This window comes from Ictidomys tridecemlineatus, chromosome 10 (assembly GCF_052094955.1).
Source record: "Ictidomys tridecemlineatus isolate mIctTri1 chromosome 10, mIctTri1.hap1, whole genome shotgun sequence".
NCBI lineage: Eukaryota > Metazoa > Chordata > Mammalia > Rodentia > Sciuridae > Ictidomys > Ictidomys tridecemlineatus.
Genome location: NC_135486.1, coordinates 109,064,486 through 109,087,358, shown reverse-complemented (window position 1 = coordinate 109,087,358; position 22,873 = coordinate 109,064,486). Strand labels below are relative to the sequence as shown.

Sequence of the window (22,873 nt, the reverse complement as noted above, 5' to 3'; positions counted from 1 at the left end):
ACTGGGTTTGGTTCTCGGCATCAAAAACCAATAAATAAAATAAAGGTCCATCAAACAACTAAAAAAAAAATTCACTTTTTTAAATATATATATATATTTTTTAGCTGTTGATAGACCTTTATTTCATTCATTTATTTCCCCAGGCTGACCTGAAACTTCTTCCTTAGCCACCCAAGTGCCTGAGATTACACATGTACACCACCCTGCCCTGCACAACTCTTCACTGAAATTGACATCTTCTATCCTAAAGTTTACCTTCCTTGCAACACTAACTAATCAACACTAATTTTTTTGTTGTGATTTGGTATTTTTTAGATTTTTGTTTAGTTCAGGTACAAGCCAATTCTATAGGACACTAAGAACACTGGCATGGGCCTGGGCATTGGTCCCTGTTTATCAACTAAATGGAAATTTTGTACACAGGGAAATAATGCCTTTCTTGTGATACCCCAAAAACCAATGATTGAACTGTTTAGAGCACAAGTTCCAAGGGACTACTAGCATGATACGATGATACAAAAAACAAAAACATAGACTATAAGCCACCAGAGATACACTTCTGGACCTCATCACCACTCAACAGCCACTTGACTGACCTCAGGGAGGTGACAAAGCTGAGTTTAAACACTCACATTCAAGTGGGTAACTGGGCCAGTCACATGATAACAATAACAGGAAGGCCACCTCAGCAGAGTGCTACAGTTAGCTAGGGTACTTTGCCTGAACTGCAGGGCAGGTAGGATCAGAGAACCTTCAGAGTAAGAAAGGGTAAGAAGCTCTGAGCAGTCCCCATTGACATAAGAATCACTCCAAATACTATCATCACCTCCTTGAGACTTCCTCTCTTACCATTTCCCCTCAAGCTCCATTTGGATTAGATTCAAAAGCAATATTTCCAGGAAAAAAATTAAGAATTTGCCACTAGGACACTATTACTAATGAAAATTCTGAAAGAACAAATATCAGGAAAAAAGATCTGAGGTAAGAAGTGTTAGATGCAAAAGGGAATGATGAGCACTGATCTCCAAAAGCAAATCTAAAGGAAAACTGACTGAGATAATAATATCTCCTAGAATAAAAAATAGAACTAAAATGCCTTACAATAGCATGTAAATGGGAAGAAAAAAATTGCTCCAAAGTTCTTAGCATTCTAAGGATGAGGATGAGGGTATACATTATTAACTTTAGACTCAACAAGCTAAAAAAAAGCACACTCAAATTTCTAGGCCTTTTCTTTTTTTAAATATTTTTTAGTTATTGTTGGACCTTTATTTATTTGTATGTGGTGCTGAGAATCAAACCCAGTGACTCACATGTGCTAAGCAAGCACCCTACCACTGAGCCACACCCCCAGCCCCATCTAGATCTTTTCTTTTTTTCTTTTTTATTTGTTTTAACTAGTTACACATGACAGTACAATGATCTGGAATCAGATGGGATAAAATTTCTCATTTTTCTGAGTATATAGGTTGCAGAATCACATTGGTCATGCAGTCACGTATATACCCACAGCAATAATAATGTCTATTTTATTCTGCTGTCCTTCCATTCCCTCCTTCCCCTCCCCTCCCCTCCCATCACTTCTCTCTACCCAATCTAATGTGACCCACTTCTTTTTTTTTCTTCCCCCACATCATCATACATGTATTCTGTATAACGATGAGGGTCTCCTTCCATCTTCCATGCAATTCCCCTTTCCCTCCCTTTCCCTCCCACCTGTCTTCCCCATCTAGAGGTAATCTTCTTCTCATGCTCTTCCTCCCCACCCCATTTTGAGTCATCCCTTTATATCAGAGAAGACATTCAGCATTGTTTTTTTGGGTATTGGCTAACTTCACTCAGCATAATCTGCTCTAATGCCATCCATTTCCCTGCAAATGCCATGATCTTGTTATTTTTTAGTGCTGAGTAATATTCCATTGTGTATAAACGCCACTTTTTTTTATCCAACCTGTAAAAGCTATCTATGCTAAGCCTCAGGCCAGCATCATTCGAAACGAAGAAAAATTGAAGGCATTCCCTCTAAAAATCTGGAACAAGACAGGGATACCCTCTCTCACCACTTCTATTTAACATAGTTCTTGAAACACTAGCCAGAGCAATTAGACAGATGAAAGAAATTAAAGGCATAAATATAGGAAAAGAAGAACTTAAACTAGCACTATTTGCTGATGATTTGATCCTATACCTATAAGACTCAAAAAGTTCAACCAAGAAACTTCTAGAACTAGTAAATGAATTCAACAAGGTGGCAGGATATAAAATCAACACCCATAAATCAAAGGCATTCTTGTATATCAGTGACAAATCCTCTGAAATAGAAATAAAGAAATCTACCCCATTCACAATATCCTCAAAAAAAAATAAAATAAAATAAAATACTTGGGAATCAACTTAACAAAAAAAAATCTATACAATGAAAAATAGGTGAAAAATCTATACAATGAAAACTATAGAACCCTAAAGAGAGAAATAGAAGAAGACCTTAGAAGATGGAAAGATCTACCTTGCTCATGGATAGGCAGAATTAATATTATTAAAATAGCCATATTACCAAAAGCACTTTACAGATTCAACATGATTCCAATCAAAATCCCAATGGCATTCCTCACAGAAATAGAAAAAGCAATTATGAAATTCATCTGGAAAAATAAGAGACCCAGTATAGCTAAAATAATTCTAAGCAGAAAGAGTGAAACAGGTGGTATTGTTATACCAGATCTTAAACTATACTACAGAGCAATAGTAACAAAAACAGCATGGCACTGGCACCAAAACAGGCAGGTAGACCAATGGTACAAAATAGAGGACACAGAGACCAAACCACATACAACTACCTTATATTAGACATAGTTCTTTTCTTTTGACTGGGGATTGAACCCAAGTATATTTTACTACTGAGCTGCATCTCCCTTTTATTTTTTATTTTCAGATAGGGTCTCATTAAGTTGCCCAGACCAGCCTTGAATTTGCACTCTTCCTGCCTCCAGGGTCACTGGGATTACAGATGTATACCACAATGCCTGATTCAAATTTCTAGACTAAGCAGGAAAGGAATGGAGTTCAAAATGCACAAACTGGGAGGCAGAATTAAAATTGGATGAGAAAAAAATAATTAATAAGACAAGTGGGCTGGGGGTGTAGCTCCATGGCAGAACACTAAGGCCCTGGGTTCAAACCCAACAAGGAAATCAATCAATCAATCTCATAAAAAGATAAGAAAAACACAAAAGCCATTAGAAACACAAACTGCAAAATATCCAAGTAGGAATCAAAAAATCTGAATATATCTTTACTGTGTCAGCAAGAAAAATAAGTCCATGATACTTGGTAATCTATTCCCACTATTGATTCTGAACTGGCTTAGGAACTTCCTTTGGCCAAAACAAGTGGTAGATGTGACAATGTGTAAGGTCCAGCCCACAAAGTCTTATACCTGCATCTCTACTGTCTTGGGACCCTGAGACCACCAGGCCTTGGAGAAGCCAGTACCCACAGACTTGAGAATAAAATCTACTGTGCAAAGAAACCACACGTAGAGAGACAGTCACAGACATTCGACTGTTAAAGCCACCTTAGCTAAGGCCTCAGGCATGAGAGTGACAACCTCTGGGATGAACTCAGCTCCCAGGTAATCCTTCATCCTCCTCTCCTTCCTCCCCTTCATCATCATCTTCATCATCTTCACCTTCATCCTCATCCCCTTCTTCATCAATATCTTCCAATCCTTCTTCTTCTTCATCATCATCATCATCATCTTCTCCTTCCCCTTCTTCATCATCCATATCAGGAACCAAATAGTACTGCAATGGATTTGGCCAAATCTCTCCTAACTCATCTGCATCTGCATCAGAATGGTCAGTAAACCAGGTAAAGAAGCTCTCTGGTTTATTCTGCGTTTGACTTGAATGTTTCGTCAAATCCTTTCCAGATTTCCATTTGATTTCAGTGGACTTTGAAGATGGATCACCACTCTCATTCAGATGAAACTCTTTGGAGAGAACTTTATTTTCGAAGTAAGGATTTTCATCAAAATAAAAATCTATTCTGTAACTTGATTTAATATCTTCAAATTCTGTCACTTTGACTGTGGTCAAATAATGCATCGCCTCTTCATCTTCCTCCCCAAGCAGTGCGGACACTTGTGGGTGGTTGACAAATGTTGTTACCCAAAAATTTGGAATTTTGGCGATCAATTCTGACCTCTTCTGAAAAAATGGTTGGCAGAGTTTGTTACATTTCTGTTCTACTTTCAATATCTCCTCACTGGCTTGTTCATTAAGTCTGTCTATTTCATTTTGTACTTCATCGATATGTTCAATTGCTTCTTGTTGTTCTTTTTCTCCCTTCGGCAAACCTAGAGAGGCCGATGAATTCGCCTGCTCAGGGCGGCAGGCAGTTTGGGTTTTTTTTGTTTGAGACTGGAGCAAAGATTGGCGTTTGGGGGCCATCCTGTGAGGGAAGTCAAGGAGCAGACCCACAGGACTCACAGCTCACCAGGGAGAAGTGCAGAGATGACATAACTTTTCTATGTGCATATATGAATACACCATAGTGAATCTCACCATTATGTACATCTATAAGACTGGGGTCCTAATTAGAACAAGATATATTCCATGCTTGTATAATTACATAAAATAGACTCAACTGTTATATATAACTAAAAAGAACCAATAAAATAAAACAATATTTTAGAGGACTTCCCTCTTAATGTTTAGCAAATTTTTACTAGCTCAAAGATCTTAATATATTGTGTTTTTGTTTTTTGGTTGTTTTTTTTTTGTGTGTGTGTGTGGGGGGGGGGGTTCTGGGGATTGAACCCAGGGCCTTGTGCATGTGAGGCAAGCACTCTACCAACTGAGCTAAATTAGCCAGCCCTTAACATATTGGTTTTTGAAATATAAAAAAAAAATTAGAAAAATAAAAGCTTAAACCCCAAAATAATATACAGAAATTAATTTTAAAAATACAATAAAGTCCAGCTACTTTGGAAAAGTGCTTGTTAATTCTTCAAAAAGTTAAATATATGATCAGCAATTCCATTCCTAGATATATAGTCCAAAGAAGTAAAAATATATGACCACATAAAACCTTGTACATAAATATTCAAAGTAATAATAATCACAATAGTCAAAAGGTGGAAACACTCCAAATGTCCATTAACAGATGAGTGGATAAACAAAATGTGGTCTATAGATACAATGGAATTGAAATACAATTATTCAATCATAAATAGGAATGAAGTTCTGACACATGCTACAACACAGATGAGCCTTGAAAACTAGATGTTAAGTAAAATAAGCCAGCCACAAAAGACCACATATTGTATGATTCTACTTACAGGAAATGTCCACAATAAGCTAAAAACAGACAAAATAAATTTTTGGTGACAGGAATCAGATCAGTGGTTAATCGGGTGGAGGCGGAAGGCACTGCCTGAGAAAGAGCCCAGCAGAGCTCTGTGGTGAGTAAATGTTCTTCCCAACATGTCTACACAAGCGTCTATACAGGCTAAATACATGGAAAAGAGCTCGAGCTCCAGGAACACTTAAAATTTGGATACTGTGTTAGTCAGCTTTCTGGAACTAAAATAAATACCTGAGATAATCATCTTATGAGGAGAAAAAGTTTATTTTGGTTCACTGTTTTAGAGGTCCAAGTCCACAGGTTCCATTGCTTCTGGGCCTGCAGTGAGGGTCACGTGGTGAAGCAAAATCCCCACCAGGACTCAACAAAAGAGTGTCATGGTCCCACAATGTGGGGGGGGGGCATATCTCCAGTGACCTAAGACCTCCTGTTAGGCCCCACCTCTTAAAGGTCCCACCACCTCCCAGAGATGCAACAGTAGGAACCAATTTTTTTACTACATGGACCTTGGGGGGACATTTTAGATCCAAACTATAGCAAGCATTTTATGCACTGACTTTAAAAATCTACATCTGAACAACAGATCCCTCTCAATCCTTGACAGAGGGAAGAATTTTCTAAAATAGATACTAGAACAGCCTTCTAAGAACCTGACATATAACAACAGAACCAACACTTATCAATGACATACAGCTATAAGGAATACTTTATTATGAGAAAAATTTTAAACAAACATTACTAACTTTTCTATGACAACTTTGAACACTACTGCTATTATTCTTCCAAGTCTCCTTCTAACTTAGACGATCACATCTAACAGTGGATAAAGCAGTTAAGAATTTCATAACAAAGATGAAAGACAGAATAGCAATAAACTAGAAATTAGAGCAGTCATTGTGAGTTTTTAAAATAACTATTTTGTCTTTACATAGTGTTGCATGTTAAAAAAAAAAAAAAGACATGATGTTGCAATCCTCCCCAAATTAGCCTTTAGGACTCATATATAAACATACTCTTAACAACAACATGCCAAACCACATTTGTTACCCTTCCTGTTTGGTGATGTAGCCAACCACCAACAAGCAAGAAGAACCACTGCAATGACATGTGTCTTACTGAATACAGTGATAAAGGACAGTTACCCTCTGGTTCCTCCCAGCAAAATTAAACAGAAGAGTCAAGGACTTAGCCAGCTTTCTGTAATCCATATCAAAAGTCACTGAATCTAGCTCATTTTTCATAGCAGTTGCTTACAAAATGGTCTCCCAGAATCACTCAGAAGTACTTGTCTACAATAGCATTCCTAGACCCTATCCTATATCTTACCAAATCAGAAGCCTAGCATTCCGAATTTTAATGTTTCCCAAATGATTCTGTTAAACACTGAAATTTAAGAGCCAGTACTAAAAGGTAGCAATGAATATATAAATCCTTAATTCATTAATGTGGTGATTAATATAGAGGCAGTATGACGTATCAGGTCAGAAACTGAACGCTGTAGCTGTACTACCTGTTTCAAAGTAGTTATTAGCTGTGAGCAACTTACTTAACCTCACTGTGCCTCAGCTTCCTTACTTGTTAATAGGACAATACTACTATTTCAAAAAGCTAATCAAAATCTTATCTGAACGTCATCTGAAATTTCTATTCTTAAAGCAAAAAATATTTTAAGATCTTAAACGATACATATGTTTAACTCAATCTTGAAAAAATAACAATGGATACCGAGTCTTACTTTCTAAGAAAACTAAAAGTAAAGTGAATACTTTTTAAAATTAACCCTGATCAACTAATCCTTTTCATATCCAGAATCTGAGATTGGAGGAAGAGGGGAAACAGTTTCCCAAATACACATGAATGAAGACTGTAATGACACTGTGAAAAATAGCTTGGCAGTTTTTTGCAAAACTAAACATGGTCTTAGAATACAACTCAGCAGCCGGGCATGGTGTGCATGCCTGTAATCCCAGCAATTCAGGAGGCTGAGGCAGAAAAATTGCAGATTCTAAGCCAGCCTCAGCAATTTACGGAGGTCCTAAGCAACACAGTAAGACCCTGTCTCAAAATAAAAAATAAAAGAGTCTGGGGATAAAGGTTGTATATAATTGCTGTCATTGGTAAATTTATTATACTTAAATAGCTTTAACAGCACTGAAAATAAAATATTTAATGAAGCCTCAAGTCTTCAAATTTGACATCTGAGTACAAAATGGACAAATATTCTGGAATTTCTTCTCAACCTCCTTTCCAAGGGAAAATTGGCAGAACTCTTTGAAACATATCAAATCATGTCTCTTTCCTGCTTAAAACACATATGGCTTCCCAATAGGCTCAGAATAAAATCCAACCTCCTCACCTGGTCCTCCAGGAACCTCTCTGATCCCAACTCCATAGGTCCCCATCCTGCCCCCCTCCAGGCCCTGTCCTGAGCAGCCAGCTCCCTCCAGCTCCTGCTGGCTCCCTTTCTTCCTTTCAGTCTTCAGTTCCAGGAGGCCTGTCCTCCTCATCACTCTGTCTAAAGCATACTCAACTTCTCGCACCATCATTTTCTATAAGACATCACTGCTTTGTTTTATCATAGCACTTATCATTGCCAAAAGTGTTTTGGAAGCCATACAGAATGAAGATTAAATGCATGTGCTCCAGAGTCACACTACTGGGCTTTATTCCTGGCTCGGCCACTTAAGTAGCTACACGACACCAGACAACTGTGCTTCATTTTTGTTATTAAAAAAGTTAACTTTTTTAAATTAAAAGAGCACAACACATAAAATTTACCATCTTAACCATTTTATGAGTACAGTATATGTGGGAGGCCAACCTTACACATGACTGAGTTACACTCCCCTGCTGGGTGCTGAGGCTCTCAGTCCCAGAAATGTGGCACCCTTCTTGGGTGCAAGGTGTCTCGTGCATGGGTGTGCCTTGCTACAGCCCCATGGGTGAAGCTATGCTCACCTGTTCCTTTGTAATATAACCCCTTGCCCTGTTTAGAGTAGAAGTGCCTTGTGTGTGTCCCTTTCTCTTATTGTGCCCTTGGGTGTGGCCTACCCAGGTGTCAGTCAACCTGCTGACAGTGGACATCATGAAGATAGACTCAGCCCCCTGAAACCTGACCCCTTGCCTCATTTGAATAGCTTTTTTTGAATAGCTTTTTTTTTTATTTTCCTCAATAAAAGGGGTCATCGTGTGCTCTCATGCTTTCTTTCTTTCTTTCTGTGGACCCTTAAGGTCAGAGGAGCCGTCACAGCAACTCTAAAGAAAAAGGTATTTGTGTCTCTTGTGTGGTTATTTCATGCAGCCCAGTTAGCCCAGTTTAACTGGAGTGACCCCTGAGCCTTTTAGTTTCGAGAACAGAAACCTGGCAAGTATATTCATATTTTATGAACCATCATCACTTCTATCCATCTCCAGAACTTTTTCATCTTGGAAAACTAGGACTCTATCCCTATTTAAAACACCAACTTTCCCATTTCCTCTCTCCTCAATTCCTAGGAACTACCATCTCTTTGACTGACTGCTCTTAAAACACCTCTGGTAAATGAAATCATATAGAATTTGTCTTTTTTTTTTTTTCCTTCTTTGTACTGGTAATTGAACCCGGGGTGTTTCACCATTGAGCTATATCTCTAGCTCTTTTTAAATTTTTATTTTGAGACAGGATGTCTCTAAGTTGCTGAGGCTAGCCTTGAACTTGCTTCTACCTAAGCCTCCCAAGTCATTGGGTAACGACTATACACCACTGCACCTGCCTGGCAGTATTTGAATGTTCTCTGACAAATTTACTTCACTAAGCATAATGACCTTAAGGTTCATGCAGGGTGTGGCATGTGATACTTTCCTTTTAAAAGTTGGATAATATTTCCAACATATGGACACACTACATTTCGTTTATTCATGTGTTGACAAAAACTTGGGTTGTTTCCACCTCTTAGCTATTGTGAAAGATCATATAGTAATTCTAGTATTAATTTTTCAAGGACCTTCCATTAAAATTGTGCCATTTTACATTCCCACCAAGAGTGCACAAGGTTTCCAATTTCTTCAGTTTTCTCATCTTTACTGGAGGTAATTTCAATAATCCATGAAGTCTCAAATTTTCAATTCTGTGAATATTACAACAAAACTGACACAGGTGCATTAAAATAGATTAGAAGTAATAATATAGAGCTTACATATACTGTATTAATTATGTTAATTAACCATTATATAATATTATACATTATATAAATGTATATTCTATACAATATTTATGTTTTCAAAGGTGTTCCACACACATCTGGAACAAGAGAACAAAATGGAAAATGGGTTAATTGCTTTATTAGGTCGTTGCAGAAGTAAGTACTAATATTATCAGTACTATTCTATTGAATTGTTTAGTTTGTCTCTAATGAGAATACCAACTCCTTAGAGGTCAGGGATTTTATCTGCCTAGTTCATCAATGAATTCCCAGTATCAAGAACTGTGAGTAAGTATTCAGAAAAATTATCAGAGTACTTGAAATACAGGTTTTTCACAAAAGTTGCCCTAGGTATAAAAAGTATTTGTTATTTTTTTGCAATATTTTTTTTGCATTTGCCACGTCATGAGCTTTTAAAAACAGGGTATAACAATACAGTCTACACATATTAATTAATAGCTCAGAGATGATAGTGTAAACTTCCCAAACAGTTACAAAGAGAAAGTAAAAGAGAACCATGTAGAAATAAATATTCAGGGCAGAAGAGCCACCTGCACAACTGGTAATGGGTACAGACTGGATCAATATTACCAGTAAAGCATCAGGCAAAAGTCAAAATGGTGATTCAGTCTCCCAACCACCTGAAATGTTTTTCAAGAGAATATTTCTAAAAATTAAGATTCCTGGGGCCAGGGATGTGGCTCAAGCGGTAGTGCGCTCGCCTGGCATGCGTGCAGCCCGGTTCGATCCTCAACACCACATACCAACAAAGATGTTGTGTCCGCCGAAAACTAAAAAATAAATATAAAAAAATAAATATAAAAAAGAAAAAAAAAGGCCAAGGAAAAAAGTTATTGTCAGATCAGTCGGGGCAAGCAATGGCCAAAGGAGGCAGATTTAAAAGGACTGCTGAACAGGCTTTATTGAGATATCACTCCCGGGGGGAACTTGATCAGACCCACAGAGGGGACAGGAGAAGGGTCTGAGGAGACTGGACTTTTATGGGGCTTACAGCAGGAAGGGAAGGGCTTGGGACAGGAAAAGGTGTTTCTAGGGTCCCTTGCCCCCTTGAAGTTGATCAGGGGAGTTGGCTGAACTCCAGGATTGGCCAGGGGGGTCCTGTTGATTGACAGGCGTTTCTGCTGGCATCTGATTGATGTTCTTTTTCGGGGTGGGCTGCTTTGTTCTAAGTTGCCACTAAGTCACCACCAAGTCGCCCCCACCGACTTAACAGTTATTTCATGATTTTTCATGTTTTTAGTGAATTCCTAAAATGGGTCCCAACACTGTCCATTGTCACATGGTTTAGAAAACAGAATTAGGGAGGGGAAATATACCTCCAAGAGCATTTTAATAAGTGTTCAACAATTTTGTGCTAAATAATTTTAAAGTCAAGATGACTTTCATGACATTAGTACCCAGCATTTTAAGATCTGCAACACAATGAGGCAGCCTGATTGGAGCCTCTTTGGAATACAATCATAATCCCAGTAAAATACACCCCCCCTCCATTTTGCCATTGTCTTTAATATGTCTAACCAAAAAATTTAATTACCTTGGCCCTTCACCAATAGTCTCCCAAAGGATATTTTTGCCAGGAAAAAAAAAAAAAGGATATTTTTGCCAGGGGCCTTGGGAACCAATAGTCTAGGCAGGCACAGTTCCTCAGTGACTCCTTCTCTGTCTTTGTGCTCTTTTCCGGTCCCTGAGGACACAATCTCATCCCTCTTCTAATTTCCTTAGTTAGCACAGTATTACACCCAAATAGAAAATAAGCATGGTCCCTTAGAAGCCAGGAAAGCAAGAGCCTTTCACAGCAGCCCCATGACCAGGAGACCACCCTGTTTGGATGCTCTTTCCGCTCACCCTAGGAGAACTCAACTCCAGAATGTTTCAGAAGTGCACAGCCAGATGCACATCTGGGTATGGGAGTATCTCTTGGTGGCCTTTTAGGAAGACTTATGGGACACATCAGGGAAGGAAAATAGAAAAGAGTGACACAATTCCCTCATCTTGTAATGTATCTGGAATGTCTTAGAAGACACATAGGAGACTTTTCTATCTCCAGTCAACATCTTTGCTTGGGGATGGGCAGGGGCACAAATGGATATTATAAAAGGACAGGGGGTATAGTGGGACAAAAGGTGAGAAATATACATGTTGATTTAGCTAGGCTGTGCCAATTGGAAATGTTACATGGTTTCCTTGGTGCCACTAGGTAGCTTCTCACTTTCTCATCTCAGCAGGAGAAAACTCCAGATACAGAAATGCAGTTACGAGGAAGTTGCTTTTAATTTAAAAGGGGCTCTGTTACAGTACTTGCAACTTGGAAATGCCTAAAAAGATGGACTGACTGACAGATGACAGATGGATAAATAGATATATGATAAAGCACACATGGCAAAAGGTTAATTATATATTTTAAGCAATTACCAAGTTCTACCCTCAGCACACAGAATAAATAAATGAAGGAAAATATGTGTATACTAAAAACTTTGCATCTCCTCTTAAGTTTTCTAGATTATGTTTGAAGGCTGAGACAAAAAATTATGATGTAGTCACCAATGTAATATAAGAAATAAATTTAAGAAAATTTTATCTAAATTGGTGAGAGTAAGTGTCTCTATCTCATCCAAACTGGTAAAATGACACCAGTAGACTGTATTCATTTAAACATAAGGTTGTTATATATAACATGAATGCATATACACATACACTCCTAGAGCAGTCAGTAAAGTTATACAAAGGGCTGGGGCTGCAGCTCAGTGGCAGAGCGCTTGCCTCGGCACACATGTGAGGCACTGAATTTGATCCTCAGCACCACATAAAAATAAAAAAATAAAGATATTTTAAAAAAATCACCATTATTATCAAGGATAGGACCGAGGCCAATGGTATTCTGCAAAATAAATCCTGTTAAACTAACTCTTAAAAAAAAAAGTTATACAAAGACATACACTTAAAAACAATATAAATACATTAAACTGAAATTTTTTAAAGTATTCAAAGTAATTCTAAGGAAAAAGAGAAAAAATAAACAGAGAACAAACAGAAAACAAAAAGTGAAATGGCAGACTTGAGTCCTAATATATCATCTTAAATGTAAAAGGTCTAAATGTACAATTTAAACCACAGACTGGTAGAGCAGAATTTATACATATATACAAATTATACATATATATATATATATATGTGTGTGTGTGTGTGTGTGTGTGTGTATCTCCACTTATAAGCTATCTAAAAGAAACTCACATCAAATACAGTTATATATGCTGCATTTGGACATATCTGTTGAAATTAAAGGGATGGAAAGAGATATGTTATACAAACATGAATCAAATGAAAGCAGGAGGCCAGCCGTGGTGGCCCACACCTGTAATCCCAATGGCTTTCGAGGCTGAAGCAGGAGGATCACAAGTTCAGTCCCAGGCTCAGCAATTTAGCAAGACACTAAGCAAATTAGCAAGACCCCATCTCGAAATTAAAAAATTAAAAGGGCTGGAGATGTGGCTCATTGGTTAAGTACTCCTAGGTTAAAATGTCAGTACCCCCCCAAAAAAAAAGCAGAAATGACTATACTAATACTAGCTACAGTAAACTTCAGAGTAAAGAAAATTACCAGAAACAGAAAGAGACATTATATAATAAGAAAAGAGTCAATCAACAAGAGCAACTCTAAACATGTATGTAGCCAATAACAGAGCTGTGAAATCAACAACAGAACCAAAAGGGAAGACAAATCAATAGTATAGTTGGAGACTGTGATATCCTTCTCTCGACAACAGGAAAATACACAGAAAATCAGGAGAGATATAGAATTCATTAGCAAGATCTAATTGACATTTTAAAACATTCCTATGGGCCTGGGGTTGTGGCTCAGCGGTAGAGTGTTCATCTAGCACCTGCAAGGCCCTGGGTTCGATCCTCAGCACCACATAAAAATAAATAAAGTTAAAAAAAAAAACATTGGGGCTAGGGATGTGGCTCAAGTGGTAGCACGCTCGCCTGGCATGTGCATTCAATCCTCAGCACCACATAAAAAATAAAATAAAGATGTTGTGTCCACCGAAAACTAAAAAATAAATATTAAAAAATTCTCTAAAAAAAAAAGAAAGAAAGAAAAAAATTCCCAATATCAGTACAATACTCATTCTTTTATTATTATTTTTTATTATTATTATTTTAAGCTGGGCACTCTTAACCACTGAGCCACATCCCCAGCCCTTTGGATTTTTTATTTTGAGACAGGGTCTCATCATGTTGCTTACAGCCTTACTAAGTTGTTGAGGCTAGCTTTGAACAAGTGATCCTCCTGTCTCAGCCTCCCAAGTTGCTGGGAATACAGATGTGTATCACCACACCCAGCTAATGCTCATTCTTTTAAAGAGTCCACAGAACACATACAAATTAAGCATCCCTAATCCAAAAATCTGAAATCCAAAATGCTCTAAAATTCAAAATTGTTTGAGCACCAACACAAGAGGTTCAGATTTGGGATTTTCAGATCAGAAATACTCTACCAGTAAAGTCTATGCAAATATATATTGCAAAATCAGAAAAATTCTGAAACACTTCTGATACCAAGCATTTTAAATAAAGGGTATTCAACCTATAGTAGACTTAATAGTTGACCCCCAAAGTTATGCAAGTCCTAGTCCCTAGGACTTGTGAATGTTACCTTTACAGATATGAGTAAGAATTTTAGACAGAGAAATTATCCTGTACTGAGGGGAAGAGATCTAAATGTAATCAGAAATTCCCTTAGATGAGGGAAGCAAGTGAGAATTGACACTGAAGATGGCAACTGAATTTGTGTGCATGTGTGGTAATGGGGATTGAACCCAGAGTGGTCTACTACTGAGCTATATTTCTATCCCTTCTTATTTTATCTTAAAATTTTGTGACAGGATCTCCAGGCTGGCCTCAAACTTGTGATCCTTCTGTCTCAGCCTCCTGAGTAGATGGGATTATGGACATGCACCTGAAACTGGCTTTTTAATTGTAAGGGGCTGAGACTGAAAGAATTTTGAGGAGAAAAAGCCTAGATTGCCATAAACAAATTGTAGTAGAAAAGTGGATGTTTAAAACTCTGCCACCAAGGACTCAAGAGGAAATGAGGAGCACAGTGAAGAATGTCTATATTATTTTGGAGAATATCTAAACATCATAAACATACTACTGGCAGAAAATTGGACACTAAATACATTAAATACATTGGACAATACACTTAACAATACATTAAATGTGTTGTTGATGAGGGTTCAGACTGAAATCAGGTACATAAGGTACATATTCTTTTTTTTTCCCCCTCTTTCAGCCATTTATTTATTTTTATTTACAGTTTGTGTTCAATGCAAATCAACTCCATAACATGAGAAGTTACTATGGATCAAAGCATAAATACACAAACACAATATACAATCTACATAGATGTACAGCATTCAGGTATGAAGCAAAGGGGCGTATTCATTCACACACACAGTAGCTTTAGATCTGTTTGATCTGGTTGTTCCGTGTAGGTTTCTAAAGATGAGAAAAATGATTTGGGTTATCAAGACTGCGGTGGCCATATTAGATACTGGAACATGTAAGCATCAATGTGTGACCATGTGAACAAAAGATTTCAGGGAGAGTGTATTTTTCAAAAGATTTCTGTGTATCAAGGCAGTTGTAAAAGATTTAGAGGATCAAGACCACTTTTAAGCTTAGGATCAGGTTCTAACTACCTAAAAATATTGACTAATAACAGCAAGTGTTCCAAATATGGCTATTCTGATCCATAGTTTAAAAAAAAGTATTTACAGAAAAAGTATGAAAGTTTTTGTGAATTTAATATGCAAGCTAGCTTCCAGTCTTCACTTCCCAAATGATGATTTATAAATTTGGCTTCTTCACATAGTTGCGTTTCTAATTTCAAGATTTGCCATTTTACCTTCAAAGTGGACCATTTTCAATTGTGAAACGTATTCAACAAATGTAGAAATAAAAAGCAGCATTCTGAAATTAGTTGAGGTCAATGCAATTCTACTCTGTGGAATCAGTTTAGCTAAAGGAATCTGGCACTCTTGTTGAATGAAAATAGGAGATGGGAGATGCCTACCATTTGACTTTGTGAGGATAAGCAAGACTCCTGATGCCTGGATTTGGGGTGGGTTCCAATCTATCATTGCCCTGGCACATGTCAATTACTACATAAAAGTTCAAACATAATGTCAAATTCAAAAACCACAGAGGAAAGAGTTCAGTTCCCAAAGGAACAGAAATAGCTTAACAATGTGAAACTTTTTCTAGAATATATTTGCATTAAATTAGTACTGCTGAAACAATACATTGAGGATTTACAGTAACACCTGGAAGTTCCCTCTAATGTACATATAAATAGAATCATGGAAGCTTTTTATATTACCTGTTTTATGGCCTTATAGATTTCATGAACCAAATAAAAACTGAAATCTCCATTCCATATTCCATCCTTTATCTCTAGACAAAATCTATTCTTGTTTTCAAGATAGAGTTTTAAATGTCCATATTTCTTATGCCTCATTCAAGGAAATCATGTCTCAATTTTGGATGTTATCTCTTTTTATCTTGCACATGAAACTCCAGCAGATTTAATATTGGCATTCATCACTTGTGAAACCCTTCACATGTCCTTCAAACCAATCAATTTGGAATTCTCAGTGTTTTCTGTGCCAATAAAATCAGGTGTGGAATTGACAGATTTGATGCAGACCAACTTCTTCCTTGACACACTGGACTTCTAGTCACCATTCTGATTGGGTTTGGAAGATGGGGAAGTAGAGACATTTCTTGGCCTGAGTATCTAACAGTAGAGATGTAGAAGAGAGAGCGAGATCACAAGGAGACTCGCTGTTGACTGCAGGGCACTGCCACCTGTGCTGGGTGTTGAATTGGGAGCAGCAGAGGTACTCTGTGAGGAGTTACTTGAAAGTGTCACAACAGCTGTCTGGTTTGAATAAATCTGCATGGGTAGGAGCAGTGCCAGAAGCAGCAGCCCCAGCCCCAGCGTGACCACCATCGCTCTGCCCATTTCCACTCCAGCGGTGCACATTTCCTTGGATGCTAGGTACGAGGAGATAGGACGGCTCCTGGAGGACGCAGGCAAAATGGGGATATTCTTTTTCTTAATATTTATTTTTTAGTTGTAGTTGTCAATACCTTTATTTTATTTATTTATTTTTATATGGCGCTGAGAATCAAATCCAGGGCCTCACATGTGCTAGGCAAGTGCTCTACCATTGAGCCACAACCCCAGCCCCCAGGTACATATTCTTTAATACTAGTAGCAAGTTTGGCTGAATTGTAGCCAACAATTGCATGGAAGCACAACTTCCAAGTGATAAACTTGTATACTTAACTTACGCAATTTCTAAACATGGTGTTGAAGATGCAGCCTAGTTTCTTCTTGTTATTTATATTAAAACACAAGAGGAAAGGATGAGAGGAGAAACTGCTATTCAAAAGGGACCAGAATTCAATTTAGGAAATTCTCAGCCTTTCTGAATTATAAGGAAAAAAAAAAAAGTTAAGATGACAGTTCTCGTGCCAGGCACAGAGGTGCACACCTGTGATCCCAGCTACTCAGGAGGCAGAGGCAGGAGTAATCCCAGAGGCAGTTGGCAGCCTCAGCAATTCAGTAAGACTCTATCTCAAAAAAAAAAAAAAAAGAAAGAAAGAAAGAAAGAAAGTGCTGGAGATGCATGCAGCTCAGTGGCAGAGTACCTGTGGGTTCAATCCCCAGTTATCCACCTCAAAAATAAAGATGACAGTTCTCCAGATGATAAACAAGTTCAATGTCATTCTTATCAAAATTCCAGAATGATATTTTGTATAGTAAGGATCTTTAAAATTAGAATAGCTACAACAAGTCTGAAGAAGACTTAGAGAAACCACTTCCTGAGTTCAAGACTGGTTATATAATCATATTATTCATGATGAGGGTACTGGCAGAAGGATAGAAACACAGATCAATGGAACAAAATAGAGAACCCAAAATACCGCACACTCAGAGTCAACTGATCCTTGACAAAGGTATAAAAGCAATTCAATGGAGGAAGGATATAGATAAAATAGTGGACCTTGGCCACTTTCACACAAAAATTAATTCAAAATTAAATTTTTAAAAATTTTAAATGTAAAACTATAAAACTTCTACCAAAGAGAATCTTTGGGAGCTAGGGCTTAGTAAAGGCATCCGAAACATGACACAAACATGACTATGAATCCATAAAACAAAACAAAACTGTAAGCTGGATCTCATAAAAATTTTGCTCTTCAAAGTATTTATGAAGTGAAAAGATAAACTACAGAATGGAAGAACATATACGTAAGCCACATATATTATAAAGAACTCATATCTAGAAATATTTCAAAAAAGATAAAAAGACAGTCAATAGGCACATGAAAATATGTCCAATATCACTACTCATTAAAGAAATGCAAATTAAGACCATAATGATATATCATGACACATCTATTAAAATAGCTAAAATTAAAAGTAGCAACAATACCAAAGGTTGGAGAGGATGCAGAGCATCAGGATCTCTCACACATAGCTGATGGGAATGTAAAATGATACAGAACCCTAAAAATAGTTTGTCAGTTTCTCTCTAGTCAGAGTGATTAGACAGAAGAAAAAAATTAAAGGGAACAAATAGGAAAAGAAGAACTCAAACTATCACTATTTGCCAATAACATGATTTAAAATTTTTTTTTAAATTTATATATGACAGTGGAATGCTTTACAATTCTTTTTTTTAATATTTATTTTTTGGTTAGACACAATACCTTTATTTTGTTTATTTATTTTTATGTGGTGCTGAGGATTGAATCCAGGGCCTCACACATGGTAGGCGAGTGCTCTACCACTGAGCCACAACCCCAGCCCCTCCAATTCCTCTTTGTTTTTAATATTTATTTTTTAGTTGTAGTTAGACACAATACCTTTATTTTTATTTATTTTTATGTGGTGCTGAGGATTGAACCCAGGGCCTCAAATGTGCCAGGTGAGCACTCTACGGCTGAGCCACAACCCCAGCCCTACAATTCTTATTACACAAATAGAGCACAAATTTTCAAATCTCTGGTTGTATACAAAGTATATTCACACCAATTTGTGTCTTCATACATGTACTTTGGACAATAATGTCCATCACATTCCACTATCATTTCTAACCCTATGCCCCCTCCCTTCCCCTCCAATAACATTATTCTATATGTAGAAGATCCAAAAAATTCCACTAGAAACATTCTATAACTAATAAATGAATTCAGCAAAGTAGCAAGAAATAAAATTAACACCCATAAATCAATTGCATTTCTATACATCAGTGATGAAACCACTGAAAGAGAAATTAGGAAAACTACCCTATTCACAATAGCCTCAAAAAAAAAAATTAGGAATCAATCTAACAAAAGAAATGAAAGACTTCTACAATGAAAATTACAGAACACTTAAGAAAGAAATTAAAGAAGACCTTAGGAGATGGAACAATCTCCCATGCTCTTGGATAGGCAGAATTAACATTGTCAAAACTTCTAAAATAATTATATAGATTTAATGCAATTCCATTAAAATCCCAATGACAGCCGGATATGGTGACACACACCTGCAATCCCAGTGGCTCAGGAGGCTGAGACAGGAGGATTGTGAGTTCAAAGCCACCCTCAGCAATGGCAACTCAGTGAGACCCTGTCTTTAAATAAAATACAAAATAGGGTGTCGAGTGCCCCTAAGTCCAATCCCCAGTACAAAAAAAAAAAAAACCCACTATGTCAAATATCATCATTATCCCCTATTATTTTTTTTTAAAGAGAGAGAGAGAGAGAGAGAGAGAGAGAGAGAGAGAGAATTTTTAATATTTATTTTTTAGTTCTTGGCGGACACAACATCTTTGTTGGTATGTGGTGCTGAGGATCGAACCCGGGTCGCACGCATGTCAGGCGAGCACGCTACCGCTTGAGCCACATCTCCAGCCCCTATCCCCTATTATAATTAAATGATTTTTTAAAAATTCCAATGACATTCTTCATAGAAATACAAAAAGCAATCATGAAATTCATTTGGAAAAGTAAGAGAGGCAGAATAGCCAAATCAATCTTTAGCAAGAAAAAAGAAGCAGGAGGAATCACAATACCAGACCTTAAATTATACTACAGAGCCGTAGTAACAAAAACAGTATGATACACAGACCAATGGTACAAAACAGAAGACACAGAGGCAAACCCACATAAATACAGTTATCTCATACTAGACAAAGGTGCCAGAAACAAATATTAGAGAAAAGATAGCCTCTTCAACAAATGGTGCTGGGAAAGCTGAACATCCATATGTAGCAAAATGAAATTAAACCTCTATCTCTCACCTTGCACAAAAATCAACTCAAAGTGGATCAAAGACTTAGGTACTAGAATAGAGACCCTGCACCTAATAGAAGAAAAGGTAAGCCCAAATCTCCACCATAGGACCTGACTTTGGACCTGACTTCCTTAACAAGACTCCTAAAGCTCAAGAAGTAAAATCAAGAATCAATAAATGGGATGAAATCAAACTAAAAAGCTTCTTCACAGCAAAGGAAACAATGAATAATATAAAGAGAGAGCCTACAAAATGGGAAAAAAAATATTTACCACACACACCTCAGAGTATTAATTTCCAGGATATATAAAGAACTCAAAAAACAAACAAACAAACAAAAAACATATAACCCAATCAATAAATGGGCAAAGGAACTGAACAGACACTTTACAGAAGAAGAAATACAATTGACAAACAAATATATGAAATGATGTTCAACATCTCTAGCAATTGGAGAAATGCAAATCAAAACTACATGACTGGGTAATGACTGCACAATTATAAATTTACTACAAGTCACTAAATTTTACAAAGTGGGTAAATTTTATGGTATGTAAATTGTATCTCAATAAAGCTATTTAAAAATAAGTTTTGGGCTGGGGATGTGGCTCAATCAGTAGTGTGCTCACCTGGCATATGCGGGGCGCTGGGTTCGATCCTCAGCACCACATAAAAATAAAGATGTTGTATCCACTGAAAACTAAAAAAATAAATATTAAAAAATTCTCTCTCTCTAAAAAATAATAATAATAATAATAAGTTTGGCTGGGCATGAAGGTATAAGTTGATAATCCCAGTAACTTGGGAGGCTGAAGCAGGAAAATCACAAGTTCAAGGCCAGCTTCATCAACTTAGCAAGACCCTGCTTCAAAGTAAAAAAATAAAAAGAGCTATGGATGTAGTTCAATGGTTAAGCATCCCTGGGTTCAATCCCCGGGACCAAAAAAGATAAGTTTGGGGCACTAGTCTTTTTTTTTTTTTTTTGGTACCAGGAATTGAACCCAGAAACACTTAACCACTGAGCCATATCCCCATCCCATTTTAAAAATATTTTAATTAGAGACAGGGTCTTGCTAAGTTGTTTAGGGCCTTGCTAAATCGCTGAGGTTGGCTTTGAACTCGAAATCCTCCTGCTTCAGCCTCCAGAACTACTGGGTCTACAGGTATGTGCCATTGACTCCAGCTGGAGGCTGGTCTTTGTTTTGGAATCCTAGCATCCAGGATTCTTAGTTCTATATTCTGTCACCCTGTGCCTATTTTTCATTTTCACTTTCTATGTATTCCAAGAGAAATAGTAAAACTAGAACATGCAGCATTTAATGGTGAGTCCCAAAACAAAGTCTAGTTATTAGCCTAGTTATTGAATAAAAAGTCTAATAATTAGTCTTAATTATAAATCAAGAAAACATTATTTGGGCTGGGGATGTGGCTCAGGCGGTAGCGTGCTCACCTGGCATACGTGCGGCCCGAGTTTGATCCTCAGCACCACATACCAACAAAGATGTTGTGTCCGCCAATAACTAAAAAATAAATAATAAATAATTCTCTCTCTCTTTAAAAAAAAAGAAAATATTATTTGTCATATTGTCCAACAAGGTGTGTACTTATTCACTATTACATATCAAATGGATTATTTGAAGAAATTGTTCTGGATATGAAGATAAAGGTATGGGATAAAAACTGTCCAAATAGGACCCAGATTATGTAGCATTTAAAAAAATTTAAAATGGGGCTGGGGATATGGCTCAGTGGTAGAATGCTCACCTAACATGTGTGAGGCGCTGGATTCGATCCTCAGCACCAAATAAAACTAAGTAAATAAAATAAAGGTATTGTGTCCAACTAAACTAAAAACATTTTAGAAAAAAATTAAAAAGGGAGAAATCCACAGTAAAAGTATTGTTTTATAAAAAAGAAGAAAACTTTTTGTCTTTAAACAACAAACAAAAAAACAATCTGAAATGTTCATCATTAGGTGCATGACTTACACCTGAGTCACTAGTCGTACAAATCCTACCTCAGGTAAAGAGGGTGTTTAAAAAAATAAGACAGTGTGGTGGTGAAAAGCCTGTGATCCCAGCAACTTGAGAGGCTGAGGCAGGAGTACTGCAAGTTCAAGGCCAGCCACAGCAAGTAAGTAAGACGCTCAGCAACTTAGACCCTGTCTCAAAATTAAAAGTTTAGTGGCAAAGCACCCTTGGGGTCAATCCCCAATAGAAGAAAAGAAAAAGCAATACAACTATGATTGGCTCCCTTTTTAAACTGGAAGAATCTGAGAGGTCTCCATGTAAAGATTTGGAGGTCCTCCCACAGCTATTACACATCTGCACCCACCAACAATATTCCCCATGAAATTTAGCAGTGGAAGTGCTTCCTCATTCTTTGCCTGGAAGCCTGACCACACTCCCTCTTTAGCAAATTGGGTACAGCTGTAGGACATCTGTATTTGGTTTCCCACTCACAAACATCTAAAAGGTAAAACACTTGAGGAATTTAATGTTTAGATGGGGATGGGAGAGTGCTATTTTAGGACACAGCAGGCAAATCAGGGTGTAGTCCATCTGGTTTGTATCTCACAGTCCAAGGAAGAAAGATGAAGTTAGCAGTCTGGACTGAAAGCCACCACAGGGATTCCTCCAGCCACTCCACAGTACAGCCCTGATGAACCTTTCCATTATCTCCCAAAATTTCAGCCCATGTCAGGTTTTGTAACACAATTCCAAACTGACTCTCCATCAGGATCTCAAATGATTTTTAAGAATTTGAAAGTTCTTTTGAAACAGAAATTGGACGAGAAAAATTGGTAGTTTTAGTCCCCAGAGACCAGATCAAGATGGCAGGACTGGCACATGGGTGTGTGTTCGATATCCTTTAAACTCAAAGAGTGACAGAAGAGACTTTTTAAAGAAAAAATCATTTTCATTCCAGGAATGCTAAAACTATACAA

At 37.3% G+C, this 22,873-nt stretch overlaps 2 protein-coding genes and 1 pseudogene across 2 annotated transcripts in view; all 3 read right to left on the bottom strand.

The window, feature by feature from the left end:
* Cyth3 (cytohesin 3) overlaps positions 1 to 22,873 on the bottom strand; it is an 86,544-nt gene that overhangs the window by 29,069 nt on the left and 34,602 nt on the right. The window lies entirely within an intron of this gene.
* Positions 3,606 to 4,513, bottom strand: LOC101964352 (protein SET). The gene has a single exon (XM_005339751.4). It carries the CDS (start codon positions 4,449 to 4,451, stop codon positions 3,621 to 3,623), a length of 831 nt encoding a protein of 276 aa, XP_005339808.2. The 5' UTR covers positions 4,452 to 4,513; the 3' UTR covers positions 3,606 to 3,620.
* Positions 16,113 to 17,230, bottom strand: LOC101977239 (signal transducer CD24 pseudogene; annotated as a pseudogene).